At 44.6% G+C, this 19294-nt stretch overlaps 1 protein-coding gene across 2 annotated transcripts; it reads left to right on the forward strand.

Moving 5' to 3' along the window:
* Positions 1–6338: 6338 nt before the first annotated feature.
* LOC149306720 (neuropeptide Y receptor type 1-like) lies at positions 6339–16199 on the forward strand. 2 transcript variants are annotated; one of them, XR_016282306.1, is made up of 3 exons: positions 6339–6443; positions 8562–9879; positions 14816–16199. XR_016282306.1 is itself a non-coding variant. In XM_089537935.1 (2 exons), the coding sequence occupies exon 2, from the start codon at positions 8661–8663 to the stop codon at positions 9765–9767; it is 1107 nt and encodes a 368-aa protein (XP_089394061.1). In that variant the 5' UTR covers positions 6339–6443; positions 8562–8660; the 3' UTR covers positions 9768–16199. The 2 variants fall into 2 exon arrangements, 1 of the variants encoding a protein (XP_089394061.1); XM_089537935.1 differs by having other exon boundaries at positions 8562–16199.
* Positions 16200–19294: the final 3095 nt, after the last annotated feature.

Genomic DNA, 19294 nt, shown 5'->3' on the forward strand with positions numbered 1-19294 from the left:
ATTTTAGCACTTTAACTGCCGTGGCTCCACCTCATGGATCCCTGGGATTTATGGTTTCATGGGGCATTTAGAATTCTCTGCTCTAATGCTTTAATTCAAGAGAATTTGCTAGAGTATTCTGAATACCCCATCAAACTACAATCCTAGGATACCATAGGAAGGTATCAAGGTGGTTAAAGCGTTATCAAACGGATGTTACAGTGCATTGTGAACACAGCTATGTGCTAATGATTGTTTTATAACTGGAGGTGCCAAAGATTAAACCCAAGCTGAATGCCAAAGACTGAAGGCTAGATGCAAAGCCATTACTGTACAACTGAGATAAGGCCTTCTTCATTCTCTTTAAAGTTGTGGTTTTTATTTTGTGGTCATTAATCTGTGGCTGTTATTTTTAGTTTCAGTTTTTGCCTTTCCTTGACTTCCCTTAATAGTCGTTCCTAGTCCGGCTCTTTTCTGCCAGCAGTCCAGTGTCATCTACATTTCTTAAGTGTTGGATTTCTTTCCTCCACTTTTCAGACCTCTTCCTCTGAATCTAATATAGCTTTCTTTTTGGTATGTTCTCTGTCTAAATTAAGCAGATAGGGTAATAAAATGAAGCGCCTTGACTCCTTTGCCAACTGGAAACCGTTCTGTTCCTCCACATTCTGCCCTTTCAGCGGCCTCTTGTCCTGAGTACAGATTGAGCCTCAGGACAACCGAATGTTGTGGCGCACCCCTTTCTCTTAGAGCGACCTACACTTTTTCACAATTGACACAATCAAAGGCTTTGCTATAATCCAAAAAGCACCGGGCCGCAGATTGCCCACCCCTGATCCAAAGGGACTGGGCTAATCTTGCTTGAAATGTCTTTTCTCTGTGTGTGTATTTAACCAATTTCCCACCCACTCAGGAGTCCTCTGTTCCTCCCATCCTTTTGCCAGCAAGGTCCCTGAAATCATGCTGCCAACTAAACCCCAAATTCTCTTTGATCCAGACTTAATTTAGATGCTTTCAGCAATGCAACCCACATTGGGCATCCTAGTGCTGCAGGGTTGCTAAGTGACAAGTCTCCGTGATTTGGCTCAGGGACTGAATCATCTCCCTCTCCCCATCCTAGCCCATCATTTCACGCACACATGTGTGTGTCCCCCACACACACACCTTCTCCGCCCCCATCATCCACATCATCATTTCAGCACTCCTTGCTCCATTTCCATTCCTGTGTATTTCAAGGAGGACTATGCAGGAGAACCCCTCCTCTTCATCACAAGCAAGCAAGGGATGGCATTTCAATTTTTTAGCCTTAAACAACAGCACATCGCAAGCTGCAACCACAACTCTTGCGGCCTGGGAAAAACTGATATGCCAGTCACAGCAATAGCAACAGGGAAGAGCGGGATGCCAGTTTAATGGGGCTTTGGAAAGGGAGAGGAACTGGGGACCATGCCCACCATTCAACCCATCCATAGGAAAAGGAGATGATGGTGGTGGTGGTGATGATGATGATTTTTATTTATATCCCGCCTCTTACCGTAGGATTGAGGCGTCTTACAATCACAATACAATACAATACAATGATAAAATCCAATTCATAGACAAAATATAATACAGCTCTAATAAATTCATACAATATATATAAAAAACCCTTCCTCTCCCTCCTTACATATCTAATGCAATTTCAAAATATAAGAATGATGAACTATAAAATAAAAACATATATATATATATGAGATAAGATAAGTGGCATCTTCATAGTCCATTCACACCAGCTTCTCCTTTGCAAAAGAAACTGGGCTCGCTTCTTGTCAGTCCTAAAGGGAAATTGGATATAAATGCCTTTCTTCCACAAGAAAACTCTGCTGCAGACAAAGTTTCCATAAGTTGGGAATGCCTTGAAGTTGCACAACAACAACAAGGTTGTCTAAATTATCTGCAGAAACAGAATGGATGAGGGATAGTAACTCCAAAGTAGCATGGAAGGTACTAGATATGCACAGACCGAGACAGATGTGCAAGAGCAACATCAAGCCAGGAAGACTTCTGTTTCTTTTCCCTGTCTTGGAGAGGTTCCATTCCTCCAGGAAGGCCACCATGCGACGCCAAGGACTTGGGTTCCCTGCGAATCTGAGATCCCAGCTGCACTCCCACAGAAATGTTCTTTAAAAGTGCAGGCGGTCTAGCAAGGGCTGCTGGTGCCAGATGGGTTCTAGCTGGAGCTTATTTTTATTCAGGGCACGGAGAAAAATAATGCCATGATTCCAGAGAGGCAATCGTGTTAAGCCTGTGGCAGTTCTTTTTTGGGAGAGAGAAAAAACCCGAATCCCCCATGGTAGCAATTTTCCTGGATTAAAGCTCACATATTGTCAGCAACATGAAATGTACCCTGAATGGGTAAATTGGTGCACAGCTGAACACAGAGACTTGAGGGCTTGTATGGCAGTGGGATGGTAAATCCACTCTGGATTTTAGCCCAGATTTAACTATCCAAAGTAATGAAGCCTGCCCACCCACCCCAATCGATTCAAGACTTTGGATAACGCCTTAGAAATACGAATGTGTTGGGATCTCAACCAAGCAATGAGAGATCAGACAGTTGCACTGCCTGAATTCCTTTATAAGATGGGAAATAATTCTGCCATGGACCACTCTTGGGTCTTCTTGAACAGCTCCATGGGAGAGACAAAAGTATTAGTGGAGTGCCATGGATACAAGAGCAGTGATTCCCAAACTCTGGTTCTCCAGGTGTTTTGGACTTTAGCTCCCAGAACCCTCCATTTGGGCCAATGGTCTGGGATTCTGGGAGTTGAAGTCCAAAGCACCTGGAAAAGCCAGAGTTTGGTAATCACTGCTCTAGAGGAAAGGTCCACAATGTGGAGGCATCTTTTTTCCATTGCAACTGCAATACTCCTGTTTGCTTCTGTTGCACCTAAGCAGTGCATCTGCTGCTTTGTTCTGCAGGCCAGAGAAGCTGATTCTTGCCCCAAGCAGCTTCTAGTTTACACAGCAGTGTTGTTAGGTGAGGTTATTTTAGGCTTTCAGTTTAATGGCCTTCTGAGGTTTCCCTTCTTGAGATGCTAATGTGCATTCCCTTACTTCAAAATATCAGATTTGCAAATGTAGTGGTTGAATGCTGGAGCAGACATCTAGGAAACCAAGGTTCAAATCTCTACTCAGCCATGGAAATCCTCTAATGTGACTTTAAGCAAGTCACACTGTGTTAGAAGAAGACAATGGCAACTCTGTTAAATGCCACCAAGAAAATCCTAGGATAAAGTTGTCCTAAGTCTGCAAGCTATGATGGTTTGGTGGTTAGGGGCTTGATCTCTTGGAAACCAGGGTTTGAGTCAACGCTTAGCTATGGAAACCCACCTTGGGCAAGTCAAGCTCTCTTGGCCCAAGAGGAAGGCAATGGCTAATCTCCTCTGCATCAAATTGGCCAAGAAAACCCTACAAACAATGATGACAATAACAATAATAAGCCTTGTTGCATTTACAGACCTTCTTACCTGTTGAATGCAGAACTAGACTTGTGTCCCAAACTCCTGCCCTGATGGCAACACTGTGCAATATGTTTAACGCAGAGCATTGACCCACAGCAAAGGGAGTATATAATGTATAATTTAGATGCCTGGGAACAGAACCACAGCCAGGGTTTGACCCTTAACTCTCCTGCCGTTGTCTCTCGGTGATAGTTTGGGTCGGCGGCAAGATTGCTGGACCATCGATTTGGTCTGGCTGGGTTCATTGATCCAAGCTGGCCGTGCTGCTTTGGAAACAGTATTTATCACTCGGATGAGACCAACAACAGGCAGCAAAGAGGAACGAAAATAAAATTAATCCAGCGTGACTCATTCTATCAAAGGGAGAAAACACACCCGTTTCCCTCAATTAAAGAAGATAAAATGGCTTTTACACGCTAGATCAGCCAATTCTTTCTGTATCAGTATCTGGAAGATGACATCCCTTCAGCTAATTCATTTCAACAGTATCTGGATATTTGGCTCATAGATGAGGATGAAAATGAAGTTATCCTCCATCTCTTCTTGTTCCAAATACATTAGCTTTATTCATTGCAGCACAGTTGAATTTTCCTCTTTGGCTAAACCCCAATAGGTAACTTATCCTTATTACAGAGCTTGGAGCTAACAAGTGAAACATAAAGTTACCTTTAAGACATGACTTTGCCAGGTTGAGGGGTGGCAAGGGCCTTTTGCAAGCAGCAGAGTAACTGGCCATGTAGTTACTTTTTTCATGTCGCCAGTAAAATTTACTCATTTAGGCTTTCTAGGAGGTTGCACAAGGGTTGTGAGAGCAGTGTAACAACTGTGCAATGGATAGGCACAAGGAATTGCCACCCATTGTGACACTGGCTGCACAACAGCCCAATTCAGTACAACTCCATATTGGTGCCAGCGATGTGTGTACCCAGGCTGTGTGTATCCAGGCTTTGAACAACCCTGGTCCAGCCATCCTTTGCATCAATGTATACCAGTGTGTAAACCGACAAACAAGGCCTGTTGTGTGAGATGGGACAGAAGCATCAGCCTCCTGAATGGCACAGGGCCAGTGGCCTCAAAAGAATTTCCTCCCATTCTCTGCCTCAGAGAGGAAACCCAGCAGGTAAAGGATGCAGCTTGGCCGGGAAATGCCTTGCCAGCTGTAGGGATTCCGGCTGGGGCCCAGCGTTTCCAGCAACTCTGCTGAGATCCAGGAGGAAGTGTCAGGTGCAAGCAGGACGCAGCCCAGAAACCACAACAAGACCTTGTTTTCTGTTTTGTTTTGTTTTGTTTTTCTTCCTCAAGGGAAAAAATGAAATGCACTGGAAGCAGACTCACAGCTGGTTTGGGAAAAGAGCTGAATACAGACTTGGCTCTTGAAGCCCAAGCAAGATCCAGGTATTGCTCCACCAGAGCTGCAGCTTTGGACGCTATCAGACAAAGGCAATTGGAAGTATAATGCAATGACAATCCGAACGCAATCATGCGGTTTCACGTTATTGCATGATAGACTACCACACGCAAATTTGGGCAATGGGAAGTCAGTACAAATGCAATCATGGGGTTTCACATTATTGCGTGAGAGGTGATCACACACAATTTTGGGCAATGGCAAGCTATTTTCGGGCAATGGGAAGTCAGCTGGAACATAATTTGAATTCACATAAATTTGCTGAATTAGCAAATTCACGTAAATGCGTTCTGGCCCCACTTTCTTTTCATTCGAAATTAAGAGAAATTCCTCCCATCTGATAAACTCCTTTGACTTCTCAGGTCCTGCAGCCTCAGGCGCAGGCATGTGTCCTCCATGATTGAGTCCATCCACCAAACATGCGCTCTTCCTCTCTTTCTGCTGCCTTCCACCTTTCCTAGCATCCTTGTCTTCTCCGATGATTCATTCTTTCCTCAGGATGTGGCCAAAGTACGACAGCCTCAGTCTAGGAAACCACCTTGCATATAAAGAATTTCAAAATGCATAAAAATATAAACAATTGTGCGGTAGTGAAGCGAAGGCATCCCCAGAGCCATCCACAGCAAGATCAGCAAGATCTGTCTTGCCTGGATTTTCAGGGCAAAAATATAAATATGGAGAATATGAATACGAATGCATGCTGCTTAGTCCAGCTTGAAAGGGAGGATGTTTTGGAATGCCTCCTTGGCTTGGGATGGAGAGCGCATCCTGGAAAAGGAGGACAGCCCCTCGGTCTCCCACCCAAGTCCTAACCAGGGCTGACCCAGCTGAGCTTCCTAAAAAAAATAAAGCAAGAAACCACTTTCCAGCCTTGCAACACATTTAAACCCATTAAACTCTTTTAAAATCTTGCAGGCTCGGTTTTATCAGGGGGCCAGGGAGGTTGGTTTTAGATTTTATATGTGCTGTTAGCCGACTTGGATGAAAGGCAGGATTAAAATAAAATGAAATAAAACCAACACAGCAGCTGCCTCTAGAGATCCACCTCTGCATGGGATCAATTTTTTTTTGGTTTTGCAGGGGATGGGATCCACTTTGGCTGTGTGCCAAGGGCTGGGATCCTTTGCAGGGCTTGGCTCTGCTTTGGAGAGATCCCCCCCCAAAAGACCCCAATGCAGCAGCATCCCTGGTCTCCCCTTCTTTTCCCCAAGTCCTCACGTTGCATTTCCGAATGGAGGGGAGTGAGACCCACGTGGAGGATGCACCCTCTTGGTTTTCCCTTCTCCTCCCATAAAGATCTCAGGATCCTTCTTAAGGATCCTCTGAGCAAGTCCCCCCCCCCCCCGTTTCTCACCCTTTGGAGAAGAGGGATAGTAAGAGGAGGAGGAGAAAGAGGAGGCAAAGGAGGAGGAGGGAGAGGCATTCACGTGTAGCAGGAGGGTGTGCAGCATCAGCAGCATCCTCCAGACAGACAGATCCATCAGAGAGAAGAAGCAGCAGCAATATCAGAGAGAGGTTGCCCAGCAAAAACGCCATGCACTAGTGCAGCATCTTAGGTAAGTCTCTGCATGTCTGTGTGGTTGTGGTTATGGTTATGGTGGCTTTCTATCCCCCAGTCTGGGGAATCCAAATTGCAATCCAAATTGCAAGGCTTTTTAAAAAATTATTATTTTAAAGTTATATCTCCAAAATCCTGGCTTATAGCCACTTTGGGGAGACCAACTGGCCATGGAAAAAAGCAACAGCCAGGTTGGGACTGCAAACCCTGATACAGTTGTCTCCTGGCTGTCTGCCTGCAGAGTTGAAAGGGAAAATAAAATATGGCTTTTAAAAAGAAATATGAGCAAACAGAGTTTCTAATGTATGAGTATTTTGCAACTCTGTGTGCTCCCAGGTGGGCTATTTTTAAAAGCAGTTGTTTTCACTTTCATATCTATCTGCATGTTTGCAGTCCCAACCTGGCTCCCAATTCATGGATGATTGCAAATATATGTGTGGGAGATGTATTTGCAACTCTGTATGAGATATGTTTTTAAAAGCAATTGTTTCCAGTTTCAACCCTACATGCATACAGTCAGGAGACAATTGTATCAGGGTTGCAGGTATTATTATTATTATTATTATTATTATTATTATTATTTATAGCCTGCCTCTCCCAGAATACATCGGTAACAATATAAAACATACATAAATAAAAATTACACGATCCCCCTATCCCCCCCCCATTATAAACTAAACAACAACATTATAAAATACAATTAAATGAATAAAATAGACCTAATTAAAACAAGGGATCATGGGGCAGTCAAGGGCAGGGTTTGCAGTCCCAATCTTGGCTGGAGCAAAGAAGCTTACACCTGGCAAAGCAAATGCAAAAAATGGGCACGGTTTCCTTTGGAAAAATCCTTGGCTGTGCCACCTTCTTTGTGGGCTATCCAGAAGCAGCCACATTAGTTATGTAAGAATTGCAAGATGGGACTTGCTTCTGGAGTTGCCGGGTATCTAGCTTCTGCCATCTGCATGGCATGGCCTGGTTGAGTCTCCCAAAAGTGGGTCAGAGAGAGGAGATGCCTCTCCCTATCCTTGCACTTCATAACAAAAATAGCCAGGAGGCTGGGTCTTATCTTCCTTGAGAAGAGAGACAGACAGAATTGCCTACTTGTTGGTGGCATTCCCCAGTTTGGGCAGTGATTGGCAGAAGGCAGGGTAAGGTTTGGGGATGGGGAGAGGAAGGCGGGCATCTCCTTCCCATTTGGTGGCATCTCTAAAAGCTAGCCTGCAACCTCAGAGGGTTTCCATGGCAGGCTGGGAAGAAAAAAAGCCCAGAGATAAGTATCTATCAGTCACTCCCTGCAATGTGATGCAGATTTTATGGAAAGGATGGTGGTGCCCTTCCTTTTTGGCTGCTTTTTTTCCTGAAAGGGGTGTGTGGGTTGCTTTGCGGGAGAGATGGCACACGCACACCGCTTCCAAATCATCAAGGGCTTATTAAAAACTAAAAATAAAAAAGCAAGAGGTTTGTGAAGTAGTTATGATGCAGCCGTGGGAGAAATGTCCAAAACACACGACAGTCCCATAAATTGTTGAACAGGTAGAAAGACAAGCATAGCTCTCTCGGATCCAAAGTATACCACAGAAATAGTCCAGTTTGAGACCACTTTAACTGCCCTGGCTCAATGCTAGGGCAATCCTAAGACAGGGTCATAGAAGCTTAAGATGAAAAAATACCTGCAAGAAACCAAATGGTCCCAGGACATTATGGCAATAGCAGTAGCATCATTCATGATGTAAAACAGAACCTTGGAAATGTTCCCTTTTTTTGGATTGCAAAACACTCAGATTCTGGGAGCTGCAATCCAAAAAAAGAGAACACCTCCAAGTTGTGGTTTGATGAGATGGATACAGCCATTTGTTGAAGCTGCATATGGTAAGTACCACAATATCCATGTATTGAATAAATACATCCTTTGTACTATCCTAAAAACAGCAGACAAGCCGAGTTAGTCACTGGATAAGGGACCATCATGGGATGCCAGCCATTTCAAGACAGGAATACCTCACAGATCCATGGTTACAAGTCAGAACAGACAGCACTGAACTAGGTGACCAAGGTTGCGACTCTAAAGACAACTTGCAAGCTTCCTGTTCACTAGGTCTCTTCTTCCTTGGTGCAGGATAATTCCCGAGTGAATTCCTGAGCTGCTCCTGCCTTTGCTTGCAGCCGGAGGGAGCCATCCTTCCATCGCCGAAGAAGCTGGGAGGAGGATAGTGCCATGGACCAGCTGATGAGCCTCCTCTACCGGAACTTCTCAGAGCAGCTGAGCCTCTTGGAGGAAACGGAGATGCCTTGCAGCGACTCGGTGGGCAATGACACCTTCCTGATTGTGGCTTACAGCACAGTCATTGCCGTGGGGCTGATTGGCAACCTCTGTTTGGTTTGTGTCATCGTCCAGCAGAAGGAGATGAGGAACGTCACCAACATCTTCATTGCCAACCTCTCCTGCTCCGACCTCCTTGTGTCCATCGTCTGCATGCCTGTCACCGTCATTTACACCTTGATGGACCGCTGGATTTTGGGGGAAGTGCTCTGCAAAGCCAGCCCCTTCTTCCAGTGTGTTTCCGTCACCGTGTCTGTCCTCTCCTTGGTCTGGATTGCCCTGGAGAGGCACCAACTCATCATCAACCCGACGGGATGGAAGCCGGCGGCCAACCATGCTTACTTGGCGGTAGCCCTGACCTGGGTGGTTGCTTGCTTCATTTCCCTGCCTTTCCTCTCCTTCACCATCCTGACCGATGAGCCCTTCCAAAACCTAAGCCTTCCTTTTGACCCCTTTGCCAACCACCTGGCCTGCATTGAGCACTGGCCGTCGGACCACCATCGCTTGGCCTACACCACCTTCCTCTTGCTTTTCCAGTATTGCCTGCCCTTGCTCCTCATCATGGCCTGCTATTTCCGCATCTTCCTGCGCCTCCAGCGCCGCAAAGACATGGTGGAACGGACCAAAGACGGCTCCCGGGCCACCAGCCATAGGAAGGTCAACCTCATGTTGGCGTGCATCGTTGTGGCTTTCGCCGCCTGCTGGTTCCCCCTCACGGTCTTCAATGCTCTTTACGACTGGGACCATGAGAAGATCTCCGTGTGCTACCACAACTTCATCTTCTCCCTCTGCCACCTGGTAGCCATGGCCTCCACCTGCATCAACCCCATCATCTACGGTTTCCTCAACAGCAACTTCCAGAAGGAGGTCAAGGCCTTGCTCTACCGCTGCAGCTGCAGCAGCGAGAAGGACAAATACGAGAGCTTTCCTCTTTCCACCGTCAGCACCGAGATCTCCAAGGCCTCGCTCCGCAGCGGGGCTGGCACCACGGCCCACGCCTGACTTTCGGAGTCCCATGGGGCGCCTTCCAACATCTGACAGCCCCTTCCCTTGGCCACACTGAGGGAGACAGGGAGCATTTCTCGCTACTCTTGGTCTGTTCCTCATTCCTCTGGTAATTCTGCTTCCCATTTCATACCAAACTTGCATCAGGGATCATCTGAAATGGCTTGGGGTGCCCAACTTCAATGTATGAACTGAGGTGGAGAAGTGGGAGGGAATGGCCCACAGGGCTGGAGAGCCATGTGTGGTGTGTCTGAAACCTGGTTTGGCTATCATTTTTCCCCATTGTCCTCCAGCCCAAATTTTTAGCCCACCTCAACCATACAGAGCTTTGAAAGCTTCCTGGAGAATTTGGTTCACATTTCTCCTGTGTCCCACCGTGAAATGAATGAGGATTGCAAGATCTGTGAAAGCAACTCAGCAATTTAGGTCTTGGTTAGTCTCCAGAGAAGATTCAAATTCTCCTATTCTCGAAGCTTCTCTGGGGTTTTGGGGCTTTTTAAGTCAGTGGTTTTCAGTCCCTTTGGGGGTAACTCAGAAAGCGATTGGCACAAATGATGCCTCCGAGAGCAGATGAATCAATACAAAAGATACCCTGATACAGTTTTAAACACCTGCTGTTGGCATTCTCTTGGTCACTTTGCTGCCCCTTTTTCTTGGATGTCTCAACTGTATTTCTAAATGCACCATTGAATTTTTAAGTTCTAGCAATGCTAGCAGTTTGAGGACTGAAGGAAAATTTCTCAGAGGCAGCAAATTCTTATTTGGAGGGACAAAGCCTCCATTTTGCCACTTCCCTGTCAGTGCCATGAAATCCCAAAGGCATCCCTCCTGGGCATGGCAGCCTGGGCCAGCATGGCTAGTGGTGAGACACGACGGGATTTGTAGCCTAAAACATGGCTAGGGCATTAGGCTGGGAAAGAGTGGATGTAACCATAGTTTTTTGTGGGTTTTTTGGGCAATGTGGCCATCTTCTACAAGAGTTTATTGCTGACGTTTCACCAGCAATCTTCAGGGAATGCATTCTCTGAAGATGCCAGACAGATACTGGTGAAACATCAGGAATAAACTCTTCCAGAACACAACCACATAGCCCAAAAAACCCACAAAAAGCTATGGATGCTGGCCATGAAAGCCTTCGACTTCACAGTGAATCAAACCATTTTTTAAACAATCATTTCCCCTTCTTTGAAATGAAAGTAAAACCAAGCATTTCAGTGTAATCCTAAATGTATGCATTTACTATTAAGTACACACTGAGAGGCCAGCGTGATATTGCAGTTAGACTGTTGGACTAGGAGACCAAGATGAGTATTTAAATCCCTGCAGAGCCATGGAAACCCACTGAGTGAGAAGCCACACTCTCTCAGCCTCGAGGGAAGGCAATGGCAAACCTCATCTGAATATATCTTGCCAAGAAACCTTACAAGAGGGTCGTCGTAAGTCAAAGTCAACTTGAAGGCACATAGCGATAAGCACAGATAGACACATATGTACACAATCAGGTGCCATATCTAAATGCTGCACTGCTCTGGAAGAGAGCTTTCTTGCCCAGCAGCCGCCTCTGATGAAATTGTGATCTAATGATGCTATTCCTGCACAGTTTTACACAATCCAGACCCTGCAGCAATAATAACAAACCTGGAGGGATATAAGTCTGCATAAATAAGATCTTAGTTAAGGGATGGCATGAGCTCCATCATTATTATACCCATATTCTGTAAAAAGCAGACATGCAACCATACTGTACAATTATAGCAGTGTGATACAATTTTTAAGTGGTCCTGGTTCCATTTTACAGTATCCTCAGACTTGCAGTATGCTTGAGGTCTTTAAAAATTCTCTCTAATAGAGAGCTCTAGTATTGCTGCAGTTTACAGGACCTGAATACAGCTTCTTAGCCAACAATTCCACATCCTTCACCAAACTACAGATCCCAGAATTCCATAGGGTAGAACTGCGGCGGATAAAGCGGCATCAAACTGCTATAAACTGTGCATTTACATCTTCAATCTACTTGTCTCCTCAAACCTGGTGCCCATATCTACCAGAAATGGGAGACTCTGACACTAGCTAGGCTTTTTTAAATGCATGGAAGTGTGCAGATCCTAAAGAACATTTGTGCGGTTCCGGATTCAAGTGATGCAAGAGTTATTTAATGTTAACTGATTTTTTAAAAATTGGCTAGTAACAATGGGGAAAATAAACAGTCCAAGTGCCCCTTGAACTCCTAAGTGACCAAACCAAAGCTGTTTCTTCTTCAACCAAGAATAATCCCTTCTACTGTCTAAGAGCAACCCTTTTTAGCAAGTGAAAGAAGTCGTTTTGGAAAATTGGGACTTCCAGGCCTTATAAAATTATTATAAAGGCAGTGATGCTGGAAGATAACCAGTGCATTTAAATATTGTGTTTGTTTTAATCCTGTTATGAGGGTTTTTGTAAATGTCTTTTATTCCACACAAATTTATGTTGAGGTTCATAATGTCTCTTGCGTTCTCCGCTAGTCTTGCCAGATTCCAATTTCTCGGGATCTTCCTCTCATTGTTTGTAGGTCAGTCGCATTTGACTTCATAAATACAGTCCTGAGGATCAAAGTGTGCATGCAAACACACAAAGAAATATATATATAGATGATGTGGCATGTGTGCGAAGCCTGCTTTGCCCCGTGCCACAAACACACACACAGACACACACTTCCCACAGACCTGCCTTGCATGGAAATAGAAAAAGGTTAACAGATTGCTCCCTTTGTTTCTGCTCTTCCACTTCCCATGAAAACTAACCCATTTACTGTGAATGAAGGATTTGGGAGCTTGAAAGTTATTTATATCATCTTTTTGCATCACAAAACTAAAAACCATTCAAAGACATTATTCTTATAGGCTTGAATCAGACTAGATAAACACAAAAGTCAGATAGGTTACGGATACGTTGCATTGTTCCACAAAACCATCCAATACTAATAATAATAATGTGCATTATCGACAGGTCACTTGGGAAGGAAGAGTTTGCCCATGCGGGTCCAATACAATTGAAGACCTAACCTATTTATTTACTTGCGTGCCCAATTTATAAAGATATAAGAGGTGTCTTATTCAAAGAGATTGTTGTTGTGTGCCTTCAAGTGTTTCAATCTTATGGTGACCCTACGATGGACATATAACAGGGTTTTCTTGGCAAAGAAGGGGGTTGCTTTTGCCTTCCTCTGAGAGCCTTTCTCCCCAAGATTTTGTGTTCCCAACAGGATGCAAATGGCAAATAGACGTATAGTTAGTAAGGGTAACTACAATTCCTCCTCGCTGCTCCATTTAAAGAGCAGATCACACAAGCGACAGAACGGCTGCCTGTCAGCCTGTCATATCTTTCCGACGATCGAAATAGCGCAGATGGCATATTAGCTGTCTTTGTTTGCTTTGGAGCTTGGCACATACCAAAATATCACCGGCTTCAGCAAAAAGCGCCTCTCAGGAAGCCAGGGAGATCTGACACTCAGCCATTGCAAAGTTTAGAACAAGGTGAATCACTTCGTTCTGGAGAGGAAGTCAATGAAGTCATTCCAAAGAAAGGCTCGTTCCAAAGTACGGACCAACTGGCTGGGGGATTCTGGGAACTGAAGTCATGTGTGTGTGTGTGAGAGAGAGAGAGAGAGAGAATGAATTTTCCATGCTCTGCATACACACAGTTAACTCTGGAGGCTGAAATATGAGATCCTCTCCTCGATGGTTTTGCAACATGGTCCTCTGGAGAAACCGGTGGCCTAACAAGGCTCTCTAGAGCATCCTTTCCCACTCCAAGGTTTTCTCCATAGTATTGCTGGACTATAGCTTCCATCATCTGTTTCCAATATGGCATGGTCAGGGATGATGCGGAGTAGAGTCCAGCAATATCTGTGGATCTAAAGTTGGGGCAATCAGCAGCACTGATTTAAGGACCAAACTAGGAATGAAGAGCAATAAACCCCTGTAAACCCATTTTCCCTCCCACTGTGGCATTTCCACAGAGATATTGCACCTCAGCAATCAGACTTAAATTAAGCCTCTATTTTTCTGTGGCCAATTGCAACATGAAACATCCTCCTGCAAAATACAGAAAGGAGAGCAATCGGTGCTGTGATAAATAGACGACTTTCACCGTTTGTAGGAGCATCTCTTTAGAAAACACGTCCAAAGTATCACCAATGGTTTCTTCAACTTTTTTAGCTTTAAGGGTTAAATCACTGGCCATTTATTTTAAAGAGGTTTTATCAGTATTCAACATGCTCTGAGAATTGTTCTCAGACATACTTCTATCACAAAATAGCTGCTTATTTGGTTGAGGTTGTTCTTTCTGCCATGTTTTCCTTTACTGCTATATATATATATATATACACACACACACACACACACACACACACTTAACCAGGACGTCTTTCCATTTGGTTTTGGGCTTTAAAACAAATTGTTTTAATGGAGGACTTTGCAGTCTTTGGACTTTAACTCTGGCCAGAAAATCCAGAACGGGAGAAGGAAATGTATTTTTGTACCAAATATGCTACTACTGAGTTTTAAACAATAAAATAATATGGACCTCAAACTAGAAGGAAAGGTAGTTTAAGGAATGTAATAAAGAAAAACATTGCCCAGGGCAGGGATGGGAGATATTCTGACTCCTGGTTGTTGTTGGACACCAACTCCTATCATCCCCAGAGAGATGCCCCAAGATCAGGGATGCTGGGGTTGTCATCCATTAATATCCAAAAGGCCATAGATTCCCTCCCAGCCTCGTTTTAGATAAAGGTTTTATCGTTGGGGGATTATCGGCTATGGATTATCTGCTATCCCGCACCCGATCAGTTTTTGATCCATCTCTAAACCGGCTATCATTGCCCTGGCAAAAAAAATGCTGCAATGTTTGGGATACCAAAATGATATCAGGGATTTTTGCATCCCAGAGACTACTGTTGTTTCTTTTTGTGGACATTACTAAGAGAGTTGTAATACTTATAAGCGTAAAGCCAACATTTCTGGAACCTTTGTCTATATGCTAACGGTGTGCTTCCAATCTTTCAGCGTCAGCCGAATGTATCCAAACGCCCAACCTTTTTCGTAGAGCGATGTGTGGCTGTTGGCTCCTAAATCCAGGGCCAAGGAAACCTTCTGGCAAAATGTGTTTTTAACCTGTTTTTAAACATGTACGTTACTTAACCACATAGGCATGGGTCTCTTTGGTCGGGAGAACAAAAAGTCTGTTTTACTACTGCTTCCTTTTCAAACGGTTGGTACTCTTTGCATGCGAATTGCAAAAGGTGTGCTTTTCCAATCACTTTGCCCATGTTCAGATATCCTTGGCTTCCAATCAATCTGTGCATCAGAAATGGCCTGAGATACGACATATCTATAGGAGATCCCAGCTTTGGACTTTAACAATGACCGCAGAAAAGAGACGGGTTAAACACGAAGAGCCTTTGGCAAGGATGCTGAACCTTTGGCCTTCCAGATGTTTGGGATTTCTGCTCCTAGAAATGTGTGGCCAAGAGTAAAGAAACTTGGGAGCCGGATCCAACAACATCTGGAGGAGCAAAAGCAGCAAAAGGTTCACAACCCTGAATTTTGGGAAACTCTGGAGCCTTGAACCAACTTCCAAGTTTCCGGAGAAGAGGCAGAAAAGACAGATAAAAGTAACTCTAAGCACAACCCAGTCTCTTTTCTGCATTCATTGAGAAATCCTAGTATCTCCAGTACCAACTTATGTCGATTTTTAACCATCATGGTTGCATTATTTGACACAAATCAGGGCCTGGATATGTTTTATTTTCCAGCATGTTTGGGGGATTCTGGGCATTAGGGTAGATAAAAGTAACTTTCTCAAGTCCTGGTGCCCATAGGGCCAGAGTTTAGCTTTGCCACACCTGTCAGTTCAAGGCAAGCATTGGTCAAGGCTATTTTAAAAACCTCTGTCTCAATGTGGATGCTTTTCTTAGCGTCAGAAAGGGCTAGAAAACTCCAGCTTCCTTTTGTGCAAAGTGAACATATGAGGATATATGTGTCACACAGCTCCCTTTGCAAACAGTCCAACACTCTCCGTCAAGATGACAATACCTGCAATGGTTTTATATCAGGTTCGTGATCTTAGCACCTTTCCCAAATAATCCCGGGATTTGTGGTTTAACAAGGGCACCCAAAAAGAAGACCTTTCCCTGAAGAACTGTAGTTCCCAGGTTTCCACGGGGCAACCGTCATGAATGTTTAAGCAGCCTTTAGTGCAGCTAAGTACCATCCATTTTGCAAAAACAGATTTTGTAACGTGAAACAGACTTTTCTTCTTCCGTCTTCCTTGACGTATAAGCGATCTATTCTGGGGAAGGGGTGTATATGTCATCTGGCAGGCTGTAGTCTATGTTTTGTTCTGTTGGTTTTTTAAAAAACACAATCCTGCTAGGAAATAAAGAAAATATGCTGCAACGTTGCACTTTGATGCGCCTCTTCTTTGTCATGGGAGCTTTGGTGGGGCCTTAGCAGCAAGAACCCAAACTGGGCATGAAGACAGAGCTTCACCCGCTCACCAATTTCCCAGCCTTTGCATCAGACTGGATAAAAAGAAGCTCAAGAAAACAGTCTTGGGTTTCCATGGCCAAGTGAAGATTTGGACCCTGGTCCACCAGAGTCATAGTCCTTCGCCAGAACAATGCGCAATGCTTGCAGTGTCACCATCGCTACAATCCAGAAACAAAGGCTAGTTCTAAGGTGTTTACCTCCAGGGTTGCCAGGTCAGGACTATCTCAGGTCCTAAGATTTCAGGTCCAAAACATGTGATTTAGGGATGGATATCCCAGGAGATGGACCCTGCGGGAGTTACAAGTGGCAGCCACTGCCACTGTCAGTGAGCATGATATATTTAAGCATTAACCGCAGTGGCAGAGGAGACCATTCGGATTAGGAAAACAAGTGGAGTTTATCACACTGGGGCTAATTTCGGCATTAAGGAGAGATTAAAGCGCATTTAAAGCATCCTGCTATATGTAGTATAAACACTCTTCAAGGCAGTTCTCTTGTCCTGAAATTTCATCATCTCGCCTTGAAGACCAGAGAAGAGGGGCCAAGCTTCGTCATCAGACAGCCCTTTATTTATCCCTCACATTTTAAGACAGGTAGGAATCAAAGATATAACCACGTTAGTCTGTAGAGTCTGTATGCAGAGGTTAGGAATCATCTCTTAAGGAAGAAGCCCCACAGTAACTCTTAATATATCACATGCTGTTGAAGCATAGGAGTATAATGTTGCTTTGAGTCTGGAGCCCTTTCAAAGCTAGATCTCTGGGTACAGCACACGAAAAGGAACACCATCTGTCTTCTCTCTATTCTGAAATGAGAGTCCAACCACCAACAACTTTTTTTAGGGCTGTTTTGTTCGGATTTGTGATGCAAGCCACGCTGGGTCCCATGTCGGGAGAAAGGCAGGGTATGAATGAAATAAATACATTGATTGATTGATAAATTATTGATCAATGAACCTATTATAGTCTTCTGCAATTGCATCCTTTGCATCCAGTATGCGTTACTCATTGCTCCCATGTTAAATAAATAAATAAATATTAACATTAATAATGGCAGAATCCCATTATTGTGGAAATGCTAAGTGCTGGCCTTGGAGTGCACAGGATGCGGGGCGCAGGTGTGGGTTGTGCGTCAGGGCTTTGTGCCATCGCACTGCCACGGATCCAGGACTGATGAGGCAAAAGAGCCTGCGGCTGACGTAAAATATTGTCCTCCTGCCCTCACAGCCCTCAATACTTTCCATCCCTTCAAGAAACCTGTTCTTCCTCAAGTTTGCAGCTGGCTGAGAAAGGAAGGAAAGGGAGCAAGAGGCCAACGAAGAGGAAAGGGAGCCGGCTTCTTGCAAGAACCGGGAGCCCATCTAGTACTTTAGTCCCAATGAATACTCCATATACATTCACAGCCCTGCCGCAATTTGTAGTGGAAGACATCACAATAAAATGCACTCTTATTGTCTATATTTCCCATTCCCCTTCACTCCAGATTCCAGGTCTTTTGCCTTCTTCCTTCAAGGTCTTGGGATGCAGCTGGACTCCTAAGTCAGCAGAACATATGTGATCCGATAGCTGAAGGAAGCGGAAAAGCACCACATTCCTGAGCACAGCTGCCCAGGAAAAGGAAAACACTACATTTCAAACTGCCGTTATGGAGGTTTTTTTCATGAACCATGCCATGAAATGGATATTTAGATCTTCATCACGACTTCTCTTCAAGGCCTTTGACATGTTGCTTGCGCTGCAGAGCAACTGAGGACATTGGAACAAAGCGTTCTTAAGACCATCTATAACTCCGAATGCTGTGACATGATGGTTACTTTTGGGTCCTAGATCCCAGGGCTTGGACCTTCTCCTTCCATCCTTTGGACAAGGAGGAAGAATCTCAGGGTGACAGTAGGCATATATATTGAAAAAGCATGCATATATATATATGTGTGTGTGTGTGGCCTTCCCCCATCATTTCACAAGAGATCACCCCCAGGTCTCAGGTTTTGGTCCCAAAAATCATAGGGCCTTTGTTCCCCTCCTAACGGATGTAGCGTTTTGGCTATTATCTTCCCCATAATCCCCTTCCCATTAAGCCAAGTCAGGGCAATGAGCTTCAGTTCACCATTCAAGTGAATGCCCTCACATTCTCTCCTGTTGATGCTTCTCCTACTCCTAGGATCCTATGGCTACTGACACTGACATCCTGAGAGCTGTCATCCAAAAAGTAACTGTTCAAAGATCTGCTACAGATAGGATTCCCATATCCCAGGGCTTGGGCCCTGTCCTCCTGTCCTCCAGGGAAGGAATCTCAGGGTGAGACCACGCTTTCTTGAAAAATGTCTGTATCTGTGTATGTATTCCTCATTGGTCACACTTGGTGCTTTTCATTTGGATGTGCGCCTGTGGCTTACGCTTAATATATTATCATTAACGGCATCATCAGAAGCCTCCTCTTGTAACAATAGGGTCTGTCCCCTGAAGCATCACATAAGGTTCATCACTTGGCGACAGGTTTCGGCCCTGAAATCGCAAGACGTGGGATAGACCTGACCTGGCACACGACCTGACTATGGACTATGGCTCTACTTACATATTGCTTATGGGAGGGCAGGGGTTACATGGGGCAAAGTGAGGGCATTGCAACTAATAATTATCCTGTCCTCCCCAATGACATTTTTCCTTCAGTCCCCACATTTCCAGCATCGCAATAACTTATAACTTCAGCTGAGCATTTAGCGATACAGAAAAGATCCAGGCGCAATTGCCAAGGGAATGCAAACACAGCTAATAGAAGAGTCCTAGAGGAGAACGGTTTTCAGCATCTCGCTCTCTGCAATGTTAGAAAAGTGAAGCATGGAGGAAATTTTAATTTGGGGGATCAGAAATCCTATGGCGGGGGGACAATACTTTCATTTTGCCTTCCTTGTAGCTACTCCGCCGTGGAAGCTGATGAGCAGAGGGTGGTTAGGTTTCTAATTTTTACAATGCCGGGTATTTCTATTAGTGCTTT

This window comes from Sceloporus occidentalis, unplaced genomic scaffold (genome assembly GCF_023333645.1).
Source record: "Sceloporus occidentalis isolate IW3139 unplaced genomic scaffold, rSceOcc1.0.p SCAF_9, whole genome shotgun sequence".
Lineage (NCBI taxonomy): Eukaryota > Metazoa > Chordata > Lepidosauria > Squamata > Phrynosomatidae > Sceloporus > Sceloporus occidentalis.